The 16340-nt window shown below is 36.3% G+C and overlaps 1 protein-coding gene across 3 annotated transcripts; it reads left to right on the top strand.

The window, feature by feature from the left end:
• The first annotated feature begins 9935 nt into the window (after positions 1-9935).
• On the top strand, positions 9936-15147 carry LOC114878444 (acyl-CoA Delta-9 desaturase). 3 transcript variants are annotated; one of them, XM_029192294.2, is made up of 6 exons: positions 9936-10261; positions 12656-13012; positions 13681-13811; positions 13890-14095; positions 14225-14410; positions 14481-15147. In XM_029192294.2, the coding sequence occupies exons 2-6, from the start codon at positions 12754-12756 to the stop codon at positions 14794-14796; spliced, it is 1098 nt and encodes a 365-aa protein (XP_029048127.1). In that variant the 5' UTR covers positions 9936-10261; positions 12656-12753; the 3' UTR covers positions 14797-15147. The 3 variants fall into 3 exon arrangements, with proteins under 3 accessions (XP_029048127.1, XP_029048121.1, XP_029048113.1); XM_029192288.2 differs by having other exon boundaries at positions 9936-10341; XM_029192280.2 differs by having other exon boundaries at positions 9936-10402.
• Positions 15148-16340: the final 1193 nt, after the last annotated feature.

The following is a 16340-nucleotide window of genomic DNA, read 5'->3' as shown; positions in this document are numbered from 1 at the left end:
CAGATGGCTGGTACCTAACCAAACCCCAATAATTATTGTCAATGTGTTAATTACGCATCTGAATGATGTAAAAAAAATTCTTATTGAAATAGCAATAATGCAACTGGGGAAAAGATAATTAACCTTCTCCTCTCCTCTTTTCCTGAATTTTTAAAAATTAGAATATTTGCAATTTGTTTCACCGAATACTTCTGCAAGTACTTGACACATTCGAATTTTTTTCAAACGCACCTGTCGTAATCCTGGGAGACCAGAAAACGGATACTTATCTAAAGCCTTGAGTTGGCTAAAATTCAATATTAACCGATGCACTGGAAGTTTATGTACGACAAATGTTTAACTGTGACTTTTCTTCGGTTTGCTAGTTTCTTTCCTTTTTTATCCTCAGAAACTATAATAAGGACCCGTTCGTTCCGATAATTGTACTGAAATATTTGCAGCACCCATCTTTGTAATAACTTCGAGCACGAAGAACTAATTGTTTTTCGTTTCGGGTTAATGTATAGCTAACTGTTTCTCATCGGGTCAGTAGTCCGGTTGTAAAACAGCTGTTCTTTACATTTTATTCCCCTTTGTTTTTTAGTATACTTTGAAGTTTCAGTTCTGTCATTCATAGATTGAATATTAGAATCGAGATTTCCGATTATGAAATAGTCTTTTTTCATTTGAGGTTGCAGATCAAGTGAACGAAAAAAAATCAACGTTGTAAGCATCTTTTTCTGCATCTGTTTTATAAACAAACTATACACGTATATTAAAAAAATGACACTATCTTTACTATTGATTTATGTCTTTTTTATATAGAAGTTAAGGTCAAAGTCATTTTACAAAATTTTCTGTAACTCTATTAATTGTTGAAATTTAGATAATATTTGTAAAAATTAAATAAATAATTTGGAATCAAAGAAAATACTTCAAGTGATCTATTTCTAATTAGTCTCGTTGATTTATCTAAATTTGATTAAAGAAATATTCTCACTTAGTTAACAATGACATTTTTTTCTAATACCTCGTAAATAATTATTCTTTCGTAATGGTAATTACATATTCTAATTAAATCAGTTAACATCTGATTTCAGATAAATAACTGCTTCCTGGAATACTAAATTAGAGTACTCAAATTGAACTCATTAATTATCGATTACTCCATCAATGTTCGATTCGTCTTTCAGAAGCCCCACTGCTAAAATGATAACGATACTGTTGTGGGTCAAATTGACCCTATACAACCCTATACGACCCGGTCACGAAGCGACGATCGTTCAAGAGTTAAAATAAACTAAGGATTTCTTGTTATTGTTAAATAATAAATAGATTTCATTAGATTGATTCATACGGTCTGCTTTGAATGCATAATTTCAATTGAATGTTGATACCTACTGCCCCAAAGGTAAAGTGTCACAAAATACAAAGTCACAACCTTATTGCAAAAATTATTAAAATATTGAGATTTCATACGGTTTCCTCGTCACGCCACAATTACATGCAAAATGCAAATGCAGACGTACGATTATAGAGCAATTGATTGCGTCAAGAGAGTATTATCATAATGGAATTAATTGTCTACCTTTTTTCTCTTTTCGTTCGAACGAATCCTTTTTAACATTGTCCGACAATGTTTCAAAAATTCAATGGACAGGAAATTATGAAATGGGGTTCACATCCGCTCCCATGCTTAATTGTTTCTTAATCGCGTTAATTGCTCAATTGCATCGATAATACCCCGGTCTGTCTGAACACAATGGGTTCACCATGAAAACTTTATTCTTTCTCACTTTAAAAAAAGATATATGCTTTTAAAGAGAAAATATTTTCTTATTTTCAAATTATAAGAAAATGAGAAAAATATTGTGTACAAAATAAATTAGATATTCGCATAATGAATTGAAAAGATTATTGCCATGAGAAGTGAAAAATTTAATTAACGATCAATTGACAAAATTAAATCCTTCTAGTTATAATTAACTGGATTTAAAATCGATATCCCATCGACATATGACAAAAGGCAAAAAAGTCGTTGATGTAACTATATGAATACATAACATGTAATCAACACGAATTGGTATTAAGAGTGATTAGATGGTGTTTATTTTTTTTTTCCTGGGAATGTCTACTTTAGATTTCAATGTATATCACGAATAAGTACATCAATTATTTAATTGAAGAAAAACAAACACGTACAGTTGCCTTGAAATTTGTTCGTTTCAAATTCTTTGTATTTCTTTGACTCCTCTCTTTCTCTTCTTTTGCTAGTTGAAATTGGCACGTTTAAAGATTCTCGGAACAACGGGAAACAACGTCAAAATTGGGACACAGGAAATGACACAGTGACGGAATTGCACTTTGTGACTTCTTTAATTTAAAAAACCAATATTTATCAAATTCAGCCCGCATACTTAATTTTAACAAAGGAAGAAATAATTTTATATTAATATTAGGTAATTTCAAATAATGATTTCAGCCTTCAGAATTGAAATTTCCACGAACTAAAAATAAACCTATTATCATCGACGTTGAAATTCTGTGAAAAGGTGGGCAAAGATAATTCGCAAATATTTTCTTGCAAACTTAACAAATCGCGATAAGATAGTAAAAGCATTATGTAATTGCGTTCAATTTTATTCAAATATTTACATAAGTTCCCATCAACCCCTCCTAGATTCGCCCCTTGATCTCGTACAAAATAATTCACGTTATTTACAAATGTGATTAAAATTTTAATAAAATGTGCCAGCAACTGTAAATAATAAGAAAAAAAAGGATACGATTTCGAACCTGGCGAAGATGCATATCCTTGACCTAGTGCCAAAATGACCCAAATATACCTGTCACACATAAAACATTCAAGACGTCGATTCAATTTGGATTGTAATCAAATGGAACAGTGATGAGATTTTAATACAAATTGCAAAATCAGTCCAATTATAAATATTTCAAGATGGACAAATCGTTAATGAAGCTATTAATTTATTAATATTGCAAATTGAAATTCTATGTGAAAAGTGTAATGATATTCAAAGTTTTCGTATAAAATTTTAATTTAGGACCAATAATTTCGGGTCTTAAGTGTTACAAAGAGAGGAGCTTGGCCCGGAAGCAACAAGCTGGTTCCAAAACCGTGACGATCCAAAGTGAATGGTGCCAAGTGGTCAAACAGATTTGATTGTATGAGACACTTATCGCGTTCACCACCACAGAGGTCAGTGATGAACCAGTACGATAAATTTAAAATCGAACTTTTTCCATTCAATGTTGTATGAATAAAAATTCATTCGAACGTCAACGTATTCGCTAACTGATGCCAGAAAGTGAGTCATTCATAACGTGTTACACATTCAACGCGTGACGATCGAACACGCTTTATTGAATAACTGCAACTGCATTAGCATATGCCGCTCTTAATTACAGAAACTTCAACGAAAAAAGCAGTCAAATTCAAAAATTTCGATCTAAGAACCACGGTAAAATTTTCCATAAACTCATACAAGAAATCTCTAACTCGAAATATTAAAATATGACCTCGAAACACTGAAATAGCGAATTTAGGGCCAACCTAGACCCCAAAAAAGCGACGAAATGTCCTCAAAACGCTTGCAATAAAGCGTACAAAGGATTAGTTATTTCGAACCTTGACCCAAAACCAGAAGAATCTAGAGATCTCATAAATTTCTCAAAACCCATGAAACTATCTTCTGGAATACTTTTGCGAAAAAAAATATATATATATATTGAAGATCGTTGCTCCAATTGTGGACCATCCTCTGGAGGATATATAGCTAGGACTTTCTCCCACGATCGAATCTGATTAAACCCATTCGAAGATGAAAAGAGAAGAAATGGAACAAGGAACGCGGCAATGGTGGAAGCTCGAAGGTGAGGTTCCGTTTTTCGAACGAAACCTCGGCTAAACTTTCGACACCCGCGGGCGATTTAGGCTGTCAAACGGTACATCTACCTTGAGAGCACGCTTCTTCGTGTGTAAATAAGAGGATCTCGTATGCGAAAACAGCTGTTCGAAGATGAGACCTAAAAATCTATTAAATGGTGAAGGTGTACCACTTTACTAAAGTGGGGTGCATAGCTATGTAGCGAGTGCGATTTATGTCCACCGTAGAATGTATTAAAAATATTATTAATAAGACTATAAAATTGTAGAAAAATTGAGGAGAAGAATTATCCAGCAGCACCATTTTAAAATATGTTATATTGCCTAGATAGAAAATTTTCCAAAAATTATTTATTAACACCCTATACATGGAGCTATGTAATAAAATGAATTAAAAATTTAATTATTAACTCTAGGAAGATGAAAAAAAAAATAGAATATTGAAGATGTGATATTTCTTCCATTTTCAAAATTTATCAAGATTAACCCTACCCCAATTTGCAGAAAAAAAGCACAAAACATAATTGAAGTAGAAAGTAGAGATCAACTTCAACGAGAGAATTCATTTCTAAAGAAAGTGACATTTCCTTCTATGAAAACTCATGAATACAATGTTTGGTGCCTTTAGCTCGATGCTTGTGTCGTAAACTTTTACCAGTTTCAGCAACTTTCTCTCAAAACAATTGTCACGATAACGCACACATCAGAAAACGCAACCTGATGGCAACAAAATGTCATTTAAATTCTGTCTTAACTAACAAATGAAATGCGGACGAGAGAGAGAGAAAGAGTGGTAGATAAGTTAGAACGAATGGCAATGAGATTGAAATAGACAAGGACGGGTTGCATATCATCAGGCGCTATTTTCGTTGAAAAAAATAAATCATAACTGATTATAATATAGTGCACGTCATAAACCTAGACACATCCTGTCTATGTAGTCATAACAATCATTATTTCCTGTATTTTACATAGTTCACAAACAAAGTACTCATTGAGAATTGTGTTTATTCGTTATTATTTCATATGTGTTCTACTTTTATGGACTAGAACTACCACATAAAAAAAATTGCTATCTGCCAAAATGATTGATTTAGTAAAACTAACTATACACACAAAGCTGATAATTCTAATATTACTGTTACACTATTATTTTCTTTCTAATTTAATGACACAACCAGGGTGCCCATAAGAAACACCATTCTTGAAAATATCAAATTAAAATTCTAACTTATTTTCAATCTATCAGGTGATTTCAATTTCAATTTATAATAATTTTTCTTGCAGTAGTTCGTGAAATGTAACCCAGAAGTGAAGCCCCTAAATCACGTGAATTATTATCAAGAAGCAGCCAGTTCGATTGATTTTCTAATACAGGAGAGTAATACACAAAGGAAGACAATTCCTGTGGGCACCCTAATTGGAAATCGTACTACTACCACTTATCACCGATCAGATCGCCATCATGGATCGTGAAAATCAACGAAACGTTTCACTAAACCTCGGATTTCAAAAGGAAAACGAGCATAGCTGTACCGATGAGCCAGGGGTTGCAGCCATCGAACCATCCCCAGGCTCGACTGCGGTTTTCCACCCCTGGAATCTCTTTCTCTCCCTCTACGCCCCTTGGAATCATCGTCGCACGCGTGCACCACGAACAGCAGGCGTCGGTGCATGCGCGTCACCGCAGCAAAATCAAAAACTCTCAGCCGACAGAAATTATTTAACAGAATTGTAAAGATACTGCATACCCTGTTCGTTGAACGGTCCGATTGATCTGTAGCGCCACTGTCGCCATTTTCGGAGACGCTACGAACTAAATGCTTTCGTCCAGTGATTACAAATGCAAAAAGACTGGATGCGTCTTTATTCTCGAGGAGTTATGGCGTTTGGTGTGCCAGTCGCCCCTTGGTGCGATTATGTCTGTATACATAGCACAGTAAGCATAGTATCTTGCAGGGGCATGCATAGACAGAGACGCAATTTTGACTTCCTATGATTCTATTGTTTAGGAAATCAGTCAAGATTAGTATAAGACCAAAATTTATTAAAGATATTATTAGGCAAACTTGTATTTTAAAATGACCGCCGCAAATTAAGTGAGTATTTCTGAAATACGATTCCAGCATTCGATAACTTACCGATCGATTTCCCGAAACAGGGTAGCGCGCTCTATCGGGAATTGACGGAAGCTATTCGCCGGCTTATCGATCGATTCTTCGGCAGTCGGTAAGTTGCACCTAGCTTCAACTATCCTCCGATAGATGGCTGATGCTCAGCGTTTCGAAAAATCGATCGAGCAAAGACTGGACATATTGTTTTCGAAGGGTCATGATTCAGGGGTCCCAGATACCCCAGATGAGATTAAATCTGCATAACCCCCTGTGGCTCGGGGGGGCTTAGAATACGGCCACGGTATCCCCTGCCTGTCGTAAGAGGCGACTAAAAGGGGGATGTAAAGGAACGAGTAAGATGAGTGGACTTAAAAGTACAGAAAAAGTGTGAGATTTAAAAATACGGACAAGTATGAGTGGAATTAAAAGTACAGAAGCATATAGCATAAATAATGTAATTGAAAATGGCGCCATAATGCGCGTGGCCGATAACTTTTCGATGGGCAAAAAGGGATAGTTTTAAGTCCCTAGATTTCGCCACCCTTATTAGAGGGAGCTTATGAAGTGAATTTAAATCTACATATAGAGAGACCTATATGAAGCTAGCCGGAAGGAATAATAAAATATGATTATTTTTAATTTTTCTTAGTGTATTTCGTTTGTAACGTTATTAACGTTTGTGACAAATTAGTTCTTTTGTAATTAGCAATTTTATTTCAATCATGATGTAAGCCGAAACTTTGTAGTAATTTTTTATAATAAACAGATTTTGTGATAACTGATAACTGTAATTGATTGGAAATCGTTTGTGATTTACGAATATATTATTTCCATTGTTTGTGAGTGATTAATTTATTAATTATTTACAAGTTTGTTTCATAATAAATAATTGTAGTGCGTATGCGCAACAGATCCGGTCGCACCCATCACTACCTCGAACAAGTGAGTTTCACGATTTGTTGGTTTTTAGGTCTTATATTTCGCTAGATCCGGTCGTACCCATCACTATCCCGAACAAGTGAGTTTCACGAATTGTTCGTTTTTAGGTCTTATATTTCGCTATTTGCTTCGGGGTCTCTGACACCCCGGTGGCATAATATCGGTATACAGCATCGTCGATACCTCGGGGTCTCAGATACCCCAAATGCCATAGTGTCGGTAAGCAAAGAGTGCCATCGGTGCCTCGGGGTCCCTGACACCCCAGATGCCAAAATGTCGGTATGCAAATAGTATCACTGTGCTGCGGGGTTCCTGATACCCCAAGATGGTATCATGTTGGCGTACAGAAATAGTCACTGGTGCTTCGGGGTCTCTGACACCCCAGATGCTATATTATTGGTATGCAAAGATAGTCTCCAGCGTTTCGGGGTCCTTAATACCCCATTATGATATCCGGTCGGTTCGCAGAGGGCGTCATTGGCGCAGCGGGGTCCCTAACACCCCAGATAATATCAGGTCCGTATGAAGAGGGCACAACCAGTATAATGTTTTCCAGAATTTATTTAATTTACTTCATTTATTTTTTTTTGCTTATTAAATAAGCTCATCGAAGGGGAATAACATTTATGATTATATCCCGTTGCTGGGTCTCAGGCCAGGACCCCATTTATTTTACTTTTTCCAGTTATTTATATAATTATATCCTTCATTATTGGCCAAGACCATCTCAGTATCCCTTACATCCCTGCATTCCTTCCATCCCAGCATTCCTTACATTCCTGCAACCCTTAAATACCGTATTTTTTTTTTTTTTTTTTTTTTAACGTGGTGGAAATCTTCAGAAAGACACCACCAGCCCCCCTGGGGAGGGGCCGGAGGTAGTGTGGGATTTTTACCCACTAAAACCACCACGGTGGCCTGCACTAGGGCGATAGGGAGGGTCCTTTGACCCTCCGCCATGTGCCAAACACCGCCGACATCGGGGGCCACACCCGATGCCGGCACTCCTCGGGCCGCGTGCAGTGGAGACCGGGGCCCCAGCCCCAGACCCCTACGGAATTCCTTTACATCCCTCGTTCCGCTACATCTCAGCATCCCTTACATCCCAGCATTCTTTTCATCCCTACATTCCTTACATCGTTTCATCCCTTACATCCCTACATTCTTTTCATCCCTACATTCCTTTCATCCCCACATTCTTTTCATCCCTACCTTCTTTTCATCCCTACATTCTTTGCACCCCTACACTCCTTTCACCCCTACATTCCTTATAATAAATATATTATAAAGACTGCTTCGAGTAAAGGTAAGTAAAGGTAAGTTAGTTCCTTTTTTCGCCGCCAGAGGGCGCTGATTCGACGTCGCAATTTTAGTTCACATTTTTGCCGCCAGAGGGCCAGAAATGGAGCATGATTTAGTTCCTTTTTTTGGCACCAGAGGGCGCTGATTCGACGTCAAATCAGCGCCCTCTGGTGCCAAAAAAAGGAACTAAATCATGCTCCATTTCTGGCCCTCTGGCGGCAAAAATGTGAACTAAAATTTCGATGTCGAAGCAGTGCCCTCTGGTGGCAAAAAAAGGAACTAAATCATGCTTCATTTCTGGCCCTCTGGCGGCAAAAATGTGAACTAAAATTGCGACGTCGAATCAGCGCCCTCTGGTGGCAAAAAAAGGAACTAAATCATGCTTCATTTCTGGCCCTCTGGCGGCAAAAATGTGAACTAAAATGTCGATGACGATTCAGCGCCCTCTGGTGGCGAAAAAAGGAACTAACTTTGTATAAAATCGTAGACCTTATAGCCGCAATAACTTCAACTCAATTTCAGGGAGGTAGTGGGATGTATGTAATGCAGGAATATAAGTGATACAAGGATGTAAAGGATACAGGCATGTAAGGGATGTTGAGATATAAAGAAGGCAGGAATGTGATTAATGCAGGGATGAAAGGGATGCAGAGATGTAAGGAATGTAGGAAGGAAAAGAATGCAGGGATATAAGGGATGAAGAGATGTAAGGAATGTCGGAATGTAAGGGATAAAGATATGTAAGGAATGTAGGGATGAAAAGAATGTAGGGATGAAAAGAATGTAGGGATGCAGAGATATAAGGGTGCAGAGATATAGTGAAATCAGACATATAAAGGGTGCAGACGGAAGTAATAAAATCAACACGTTCGTCCTCCTATGGAGTTTATTCAATAAGCTAAGAAGATAATTACAGCAAATTAAATGAACGCAGAAAAAAATAAGGGTATATGTGGACCTTTAGATTGCGAGCTATGTGTTTAACCATGGAGGTAACCGTTTGTATGTGTGAGTCTATCATACTTCTCAACATAAGGAGTAACTAGCATAAGGAGGAGTGTTCAGCTCGACGAGCTCTACAAGGTGGCAAAGTTTCATTAATAAGTGAGCGTAACACTTGGGTAGTTCCCTCTGTGTACGAATGACTTTAAGCCACGATATGAAATTATGTTATAATTTCAAACTAAGATAACAGCCGATAAAACGTTTATTAACGTCTGATACATATTAAACACCTCCATAAGCTAAAAACTTCTTTTCGTCTATAAAAACAATACGTTTCCAAAAATCAAGACATTTATTTACAAAATTCTTTGCAAATTTCAGCCTTTTGTCGCGATTAACTGTACTAACTTAACTTGAATTGATTTTCTTCGGACGACCAGAACGTCGTTTGTCCTCAATAAAATTATCTATATGATGTCGTGTACGTGTATCATAAATTGTAGATCATTTTGGCAATAAGATTTCTGTAATATCTATTATGGTTATCACTTATCTTTGGGTGAGACCAAAAGGTCAAGCACGCGACATCGCGTGATTAGATGAAGACGAAAGGATTAAGCAATTCACCTTTATAGCGATAGCGATTAACGATGTACGAATTTGACTCGGCTGCGATGAAAACTTACGAAAGTTTTGCGTCGATCCGCATGTGATCGAAGCGACTCGTGCGACGCGAGTTCGCGCACGTAACAAGCGGATTTAAGGCGCGCGAGTTAACGTCAACAGCAGTGTTTATCCGAACCGGGACGCGGAACTCGGGCGTGTGAGTGAATAAGAATCACGATCGTCGAACAGGTGTCGCATCGTTAGAAATGTGTCAAATTTATTTATCATTGTTTATTTCACACCACCTGTAGCACTTTTCTTCGAACTTGATGTTATATAATCCGGCTACATAATCTCGCAGGTGTCCCAACCGCCTGATTACACGATACTGATAAGAACAATCTCGGCCATTAGCGTAAAGGATGACTCATTCGAGAAACAGAGAATTTCAGCTGAATTTAGAATGCCAGTGAGTGATATCCATCGTAAGAAGAAAAATGGTGATTCAGTTTTTCAGGAAATTTTGAAGGAATTTTGATACAGTAATTGGTATTAATTTTTAAAGTACAATAACTAATGAACGTTAAACGCTGACTGAATCATTTTTAATGTAAGTGTCAATCTAATTAGCTTCGAAAATGTTTATCTTTCTATTAAAAGAAAAGAAAATTTTTGAATTACATTACTAACCCATGAAGAGCCTGGGTCAATCATGACCCAAATTTACAAAACATATTAACGAGAATATTAATCTAAAATCAAAGATCTTTATTTCGAAAGGAACAGTGTGAAATTTGAGAAATAAAAATAATTTGGCAACTCTCTCCATGGTCCGCCAAATATGTCTGACCAAACGCGTTCCTTTCCACTACGAGAAAAATCTTCCACTGTAGATGTATTTCGAAAATTCGTCACGTCATCAACTGATCTTCAGTCACTCTTAATCGCGTTTCATTTGAATAGTGATTCATATGGATCACATGCTCCAGCGAGTGGAATGTTTTTAATATCGACTAACCTCGAGTGAGAGTTAGACAGATTTCTAGTTTGATTCGACATCGAGTAACTCGTGGACAAATCAAATTAGACTGTTAGCTTTTGTATTTCACGGACAGATTTGTCCTTGCCATGCAGTGACGAAAGTAATTATTTATAGGAATTCGTCGATGCTCTCATCTCCTTCGATATCTATCGCGAAGATCGATCACCCTTGCAATTTTCATACCCCCATTTCCCTATTTCAAATCAGATACTCGGAACTACCCTACTGCCCTTCGTTTCTTAATTATCAATGTCGATCACCCTGTTAAAGGGTTAAGGCAGCGATTTATCAAAGGAATAATTCAGTAGATCGTTTCATGATCGCTTCGGTAATAGAGAAGCGACCTGATCTTTGAATAAACACGATCTAAACAGAAGGACGAACGTGATTCGACCGTGAACTATAAATTCCTAACAATAAATCCTGATTAAAGGCTGTTGCGTTGGTAAAGAAATATCTGATCCAGTATGGGAATTGCTTGCTGACTAATTGTAAGGGTCTCGTTGTTCATTTAAAATGACAAATTCAAATATTTTGTTATGGTGTTTCTGACGTCGCTTTGAGAGAAAAAGGAAATGTAAATACACTGGTAGTTTCATTTAATAGCATTAGCATAAAGATCGACGATGTATTGTACTTCCTATGGCGTAACAAATTACATCCACCCCCCATAGCTAAGACACGTGGCGCCAGACACATTCCTTTCTTCCGTTCTATCTCTTTTCTCTTCGCTGGATTATCAACAAGACTGTTTGCTCGAACACTCGGAGCAATTGATATGTTCGCAATCGAACACCCTTTGCCATCCCTGCCATCCTGGCAATATTAAATTCACATTGTTTAGGTTGACACTGATGGAGCCGTACTGCCGTCAACTCGATAACGTTGAAGACGTTGAATTTCTTGGAAATAAAAATAATTTCTATACAATTTTAGTCGTTATGTTGTAAAAAATATTGCAAATTTAAAAGGATTATTTCCAGTTTCATAAAATACCTTCTATAATAAAAATGAAACAATTTTTCCACGTTTCTGCCTTTTCTATTCCGAAATCATAAAACTCGTTTCATAGAACATTATCAATAAGATGATAAAGGTTAAGTATATATTTTCCAGAAAACAGGTGTTAGATTCAAGTGTCAGGTGCAACCTGAAATCATCGCGAAAGATCGTAGATATAGATGCCCATTATATTAAAAGCACCATCGATCGTTCTCTTGTCGTTAGATTCTTTTTAGCAGCACAGGTTTCACAGGATTTTGTGAGTATTTTTCGATGAGAAATAGAGTAACTGAAATTTGTACTATTAACAATTGCAATCTATGAAATAATCTAAGTTTTGATAGGAAAGTAGAAAAAGCTTAAAGTGAAAATTAATAATTAGATACTGGAAAATCTCATGAATTGAAAAATCTAATCTTCCACGATTATTGATTATAATCAATCTACAATACCGAGTATCTGAAAATAAATACCATTATCGAGGCAGCGATAGCACAAGTGGCAATATCCCGATCGATAGTCAGTATTCTCTAACATTCGAATAGTGTTCAGTCTCTCTGAACTACTCGTCGCGAATAGTGATAGCAATCTGCTAGTGAAAGAAATAAAAAATAAAGAAAATCTATCAGTTTGTTAATAGGTCTCTATGTGATTAAAATTTTGAGCAATCTTGAGGATTTTTTCTTTCTTAAACACATAAATTAATGATCCCAAGTTTCAAGAATGAGTTAATCATCAACCTTAATTTTCATCCCTACAAAAATTCCATCAAGTTTGACCAGTGTTATTTGGATTCAACAATAAATAATTCAATTGCAGAAACTGCAGAGTCGATAAACATACCTTAAAAATGTACGAGGTATAAATACAGTATTAAACTAGTCAGAAGTGAATTGGTGACAAATAAAGAAGAAGAAATGTCGCCGAATAAGGAACGAGTGCCACCGGCAGAGTGTCACGTGTCGGAAGATGAAGAGGAAAACTCGAAGACGAATAACAGAATTGCGGTGACGGACGATTTTTTAACAGTTGATGAAAATTACAGTAGCAGTAAAGTGGAATACGTTCCTCGTATCGCGTGGCCGGATCTAATCGCGCAGATTTTCATTCATGCCGGCTGTGTTTACGGTCTCTACCTCGTCTTCGCAAAAGCGAAATTTCTCACTGTTTTATGGGGTATGTAAATGAAGTTTTTAATGAAAATTGTATTTGGTTAAATGTTTTGAAATTGAAACCATCCAAATTAAGAAATCCTCTTTGAATATCCGGTGTTTCCAATTGCACAAAATATTATCAATTAATTATGTAATTCTTCCAAAGAACGTTTGTCATAACGGAAACAAATTGCGTGCCTATTTCTTGAACAACCTCGTAATGTCTCTGTAGGAAAAATTGAAAGCAACGACAGAAATAGCCTCTAGTCATTTCCTGTAAGATTATTATTAATCCATGACGTTGTTCTTGGCCAAGAATTCCACAAATTATTAAAATCTGATGATCAATAACGATCACGTATGCTTCAATTTAGTTAAACTTTAATCAACATTTATAATTCAGTAATGTAATTTGATTAAAATTTATAATTTTTATTTTCCTTCAAATTATATATTAATAAGTGACAAAATAATATAAAAGTTTTATTTCAATTACCCTCTCAATTATAGTATATATATATATCACTTCCGTTTTAAGTTAAATCTACTAATAGTCTAATTGTTAATATTTATCAGATATGTTTGTCAAACATCTGCATTGACAAATCGGTCAAGTTCTACACTATAAATACACTCGATGCGTACCGAGTTAGAAAACTATAAATATACGTGATGCGCGTTCTGTTGCAGCATTCGTGACTGTATACACTTCCGGTTTCGGCATAACAGCGGGTGCACATAGGCTTTGGTCCCACAGGGCGTACAAAGCGAAATGGCCCCTAAGATTACTTCTCATCTTCCTGTTTACCATCACAGGACAGGTTTTGTACCATTTTCGAATTATTTTTTTTTTCTTTTTTCATAAACAAATTCATAATAAAATTTTGTTTCGTTTATAGAAACACGTGTACGCGTGGGCGTTGGACCACCGGGTGCACCATAAATACAGCGAGACGGATGCTGATCCCCATAACGTGAAACGGGGTTTCTTTTTCGCCCATGTGGGCTGGCTTTTCATTACACCGCATCCTGATGTAATTTCGAAAAGGAAAGCCGTTGACATGAGCGATTTAGAGGCTGACCCCATTGTCATGTGGCAAAAGAGGTAATTCAACAAGATTGATAAATTCTTAGTATTAACAATTTGTAATTAAAGAGAATAATAAAACTAACAAAAATTTGTTTAGTAATCCTTAAAAAAGAAATTTTTATTAACGACCACTTTTATCTACAGACTATACATACCTCTGTTTCTTTTACTAACCGTCGGACTTCCGGTCGGTGTGCCGTGCTACTTCTGGTCAGAATCAGTATGGATATCTTTCTGGGTGAACTTCAACTTCCGGTTCTGCGTGACTCTCAACATAGCGTTCTTCGTGAACAGCGTGGCTCACATGTGGGGTCAACGACCCTATGATAAGTAAGTTTGGAAAATTAAAAAAAAAAAAACGACTATAAAATTAGAAATTTATAAGTAACCAATATCTTAGGTACATTTCCCCCGTCGAAAACGTGGCAGTGTCCATCGCAGCCCTCGGCGAAGGATGGCACAACTTCCATCACGTCTTCCCCTGGGATTACAAGACAGGAGAGCTAGGAAATTACACGTTCAATGTAACCACTGCGTTCATTGATATGTTTGCACATATTGGATGGGCATACGATCGCAAATACGTCTCACCAGCCATGGTACGACGAAGAGCGAACAGATCTGGTGATGGCAGTCACGTCTGGGGTTTTGGAGACACGGATATCCCTATGGAGGACCAAAAAGAATTAGAACTCATGGACAGGAAGAAACAATAAGGACTCAGTTTTGCTGTTCCTGAAAATATGACAATACAGTATTTATGTGTGATTGAGATGCAAGTTTGATCTTCTGAAACACAAACATTTTATTAGAAAGTGATTTTTCAGTCGATAGTGTGAATTGTTTTTGTTCTAATCGTGAATTTAAATAGATACAAGGAAATAGTTTTATATGAATACATAAAAGTGATGATGATAGTGTAGTATAATATCGAGGATATGCGAAGAATGAGAACAAATATTCCTCTTTACTATTTATTGAGAAAATTTGTAATTCTGTCCACTGCCAGCAAAGTACTTTCAAAAAGTTTATATCAACTGTAAATAAAGTAGATTCCGATCAATGAAGATAAGTAGAATTCTATATAACCAACAGATCAATACTGATTAACTTGAGCGGTTTTCTGTTAGATGGCGATACTTTTGGCGGACTTTTCAAAACCTCAGAAGTTTAAAACAAAGAATTAGATGGTTTTCGCGATTGGTAAAGACAAAAGTCGACTTGTGAAATCAGAAATTGTATTTCAGTGGATCGATACAATAGAAAGATAACGGACGAAGGACGCAATTAGAAATCGAAATATATTCAGCATACGTTACAGTACGCTGGTATCCTACGTTGATGAATTACATCGAAACCAAGTACCTCATAAAAATTTCATTTACACTCATTCGAATTGAAAGAAACGAACGGAAATATGTTTCTCCTTCTCGATACAACATCGTTCGACATTATTCTGCGATCGAAAAAGAAAAAAAAAATGCACCGTTTACAATATACAATGCCATCTGTGATTCAGTGAATGCAAGTCAAGAAGAAAAGTTTTACAAATAGGATATTAACGCTATATAATTATCATGAAAGTCGATCAACAGCGAAGAGCAAAAGTTTCCTTCTCGACAGATTCGATCCCTTCGTATGATTTTTTTAAAACGCAACCTCTCGTGATTTTACAGATTCTTTCGATTTCGTTGAATTCATATAACATTGGAATTTTCTTTTTTCTTTGTTAATTTCAATGGGGGAGCGAAAAATTACGTTTCTTAAAAATCTGTCGAGAAAAATGTGTCTATATCTAAATATTCGAGTGGCTTCGAACTTCTCGATCGAACACAGAATCGCAAACCCTTTTTTTTTTTTTTAATAAAGGACAAAATTTCAGGAAATCGAATTGGAACTTTATTGTGGGAGAAACCTTTGAAATTAATTATCCACGTTGAGACGATTAGATAACCTCGAGTCTTATTTAAAAAATTATTGCTCTCGATTTTCTTCTATTCTAAACGTTCAATTTCCAACTGTTTTATCCGCAAAGAGATAACCTCAATTTTAAAAGAAAGAAAATTTTCAATGCGATTTTTGAGTTCGCATACGAGAAACTCTTACACACTTACTATTAGTGCAATGCGATCGTTAATGTATGTACAATCTTATATAATTGCCAATGGTTCCTTCGTGAGAACCTCTATTTTTCTCTTCTTCATTTTTCTCAAGGTCTCACGAATAAGGACCTCGCGTTTCTACGAAGCTACTGCAACTC

Source organism: Osmia bicornis, chromosome 3, assembly GCF_907164935.1.
Source record: "Osmia bicornis bicornis chromosome 3, iOsmBic2.1, whole genome shotgun sequence".
Lineage (NCBI taxonomy): Eukaryota > Metazoa > Arthropoda > Insecta > Hymenoptera > Megachilidae > Osmia > Osmia bicornis.
The sequence above is the reverse complement of the archived record's forward strand: the minus strand, read 5'-3'. Positions and strand labels throughout refer to the sequence as shown.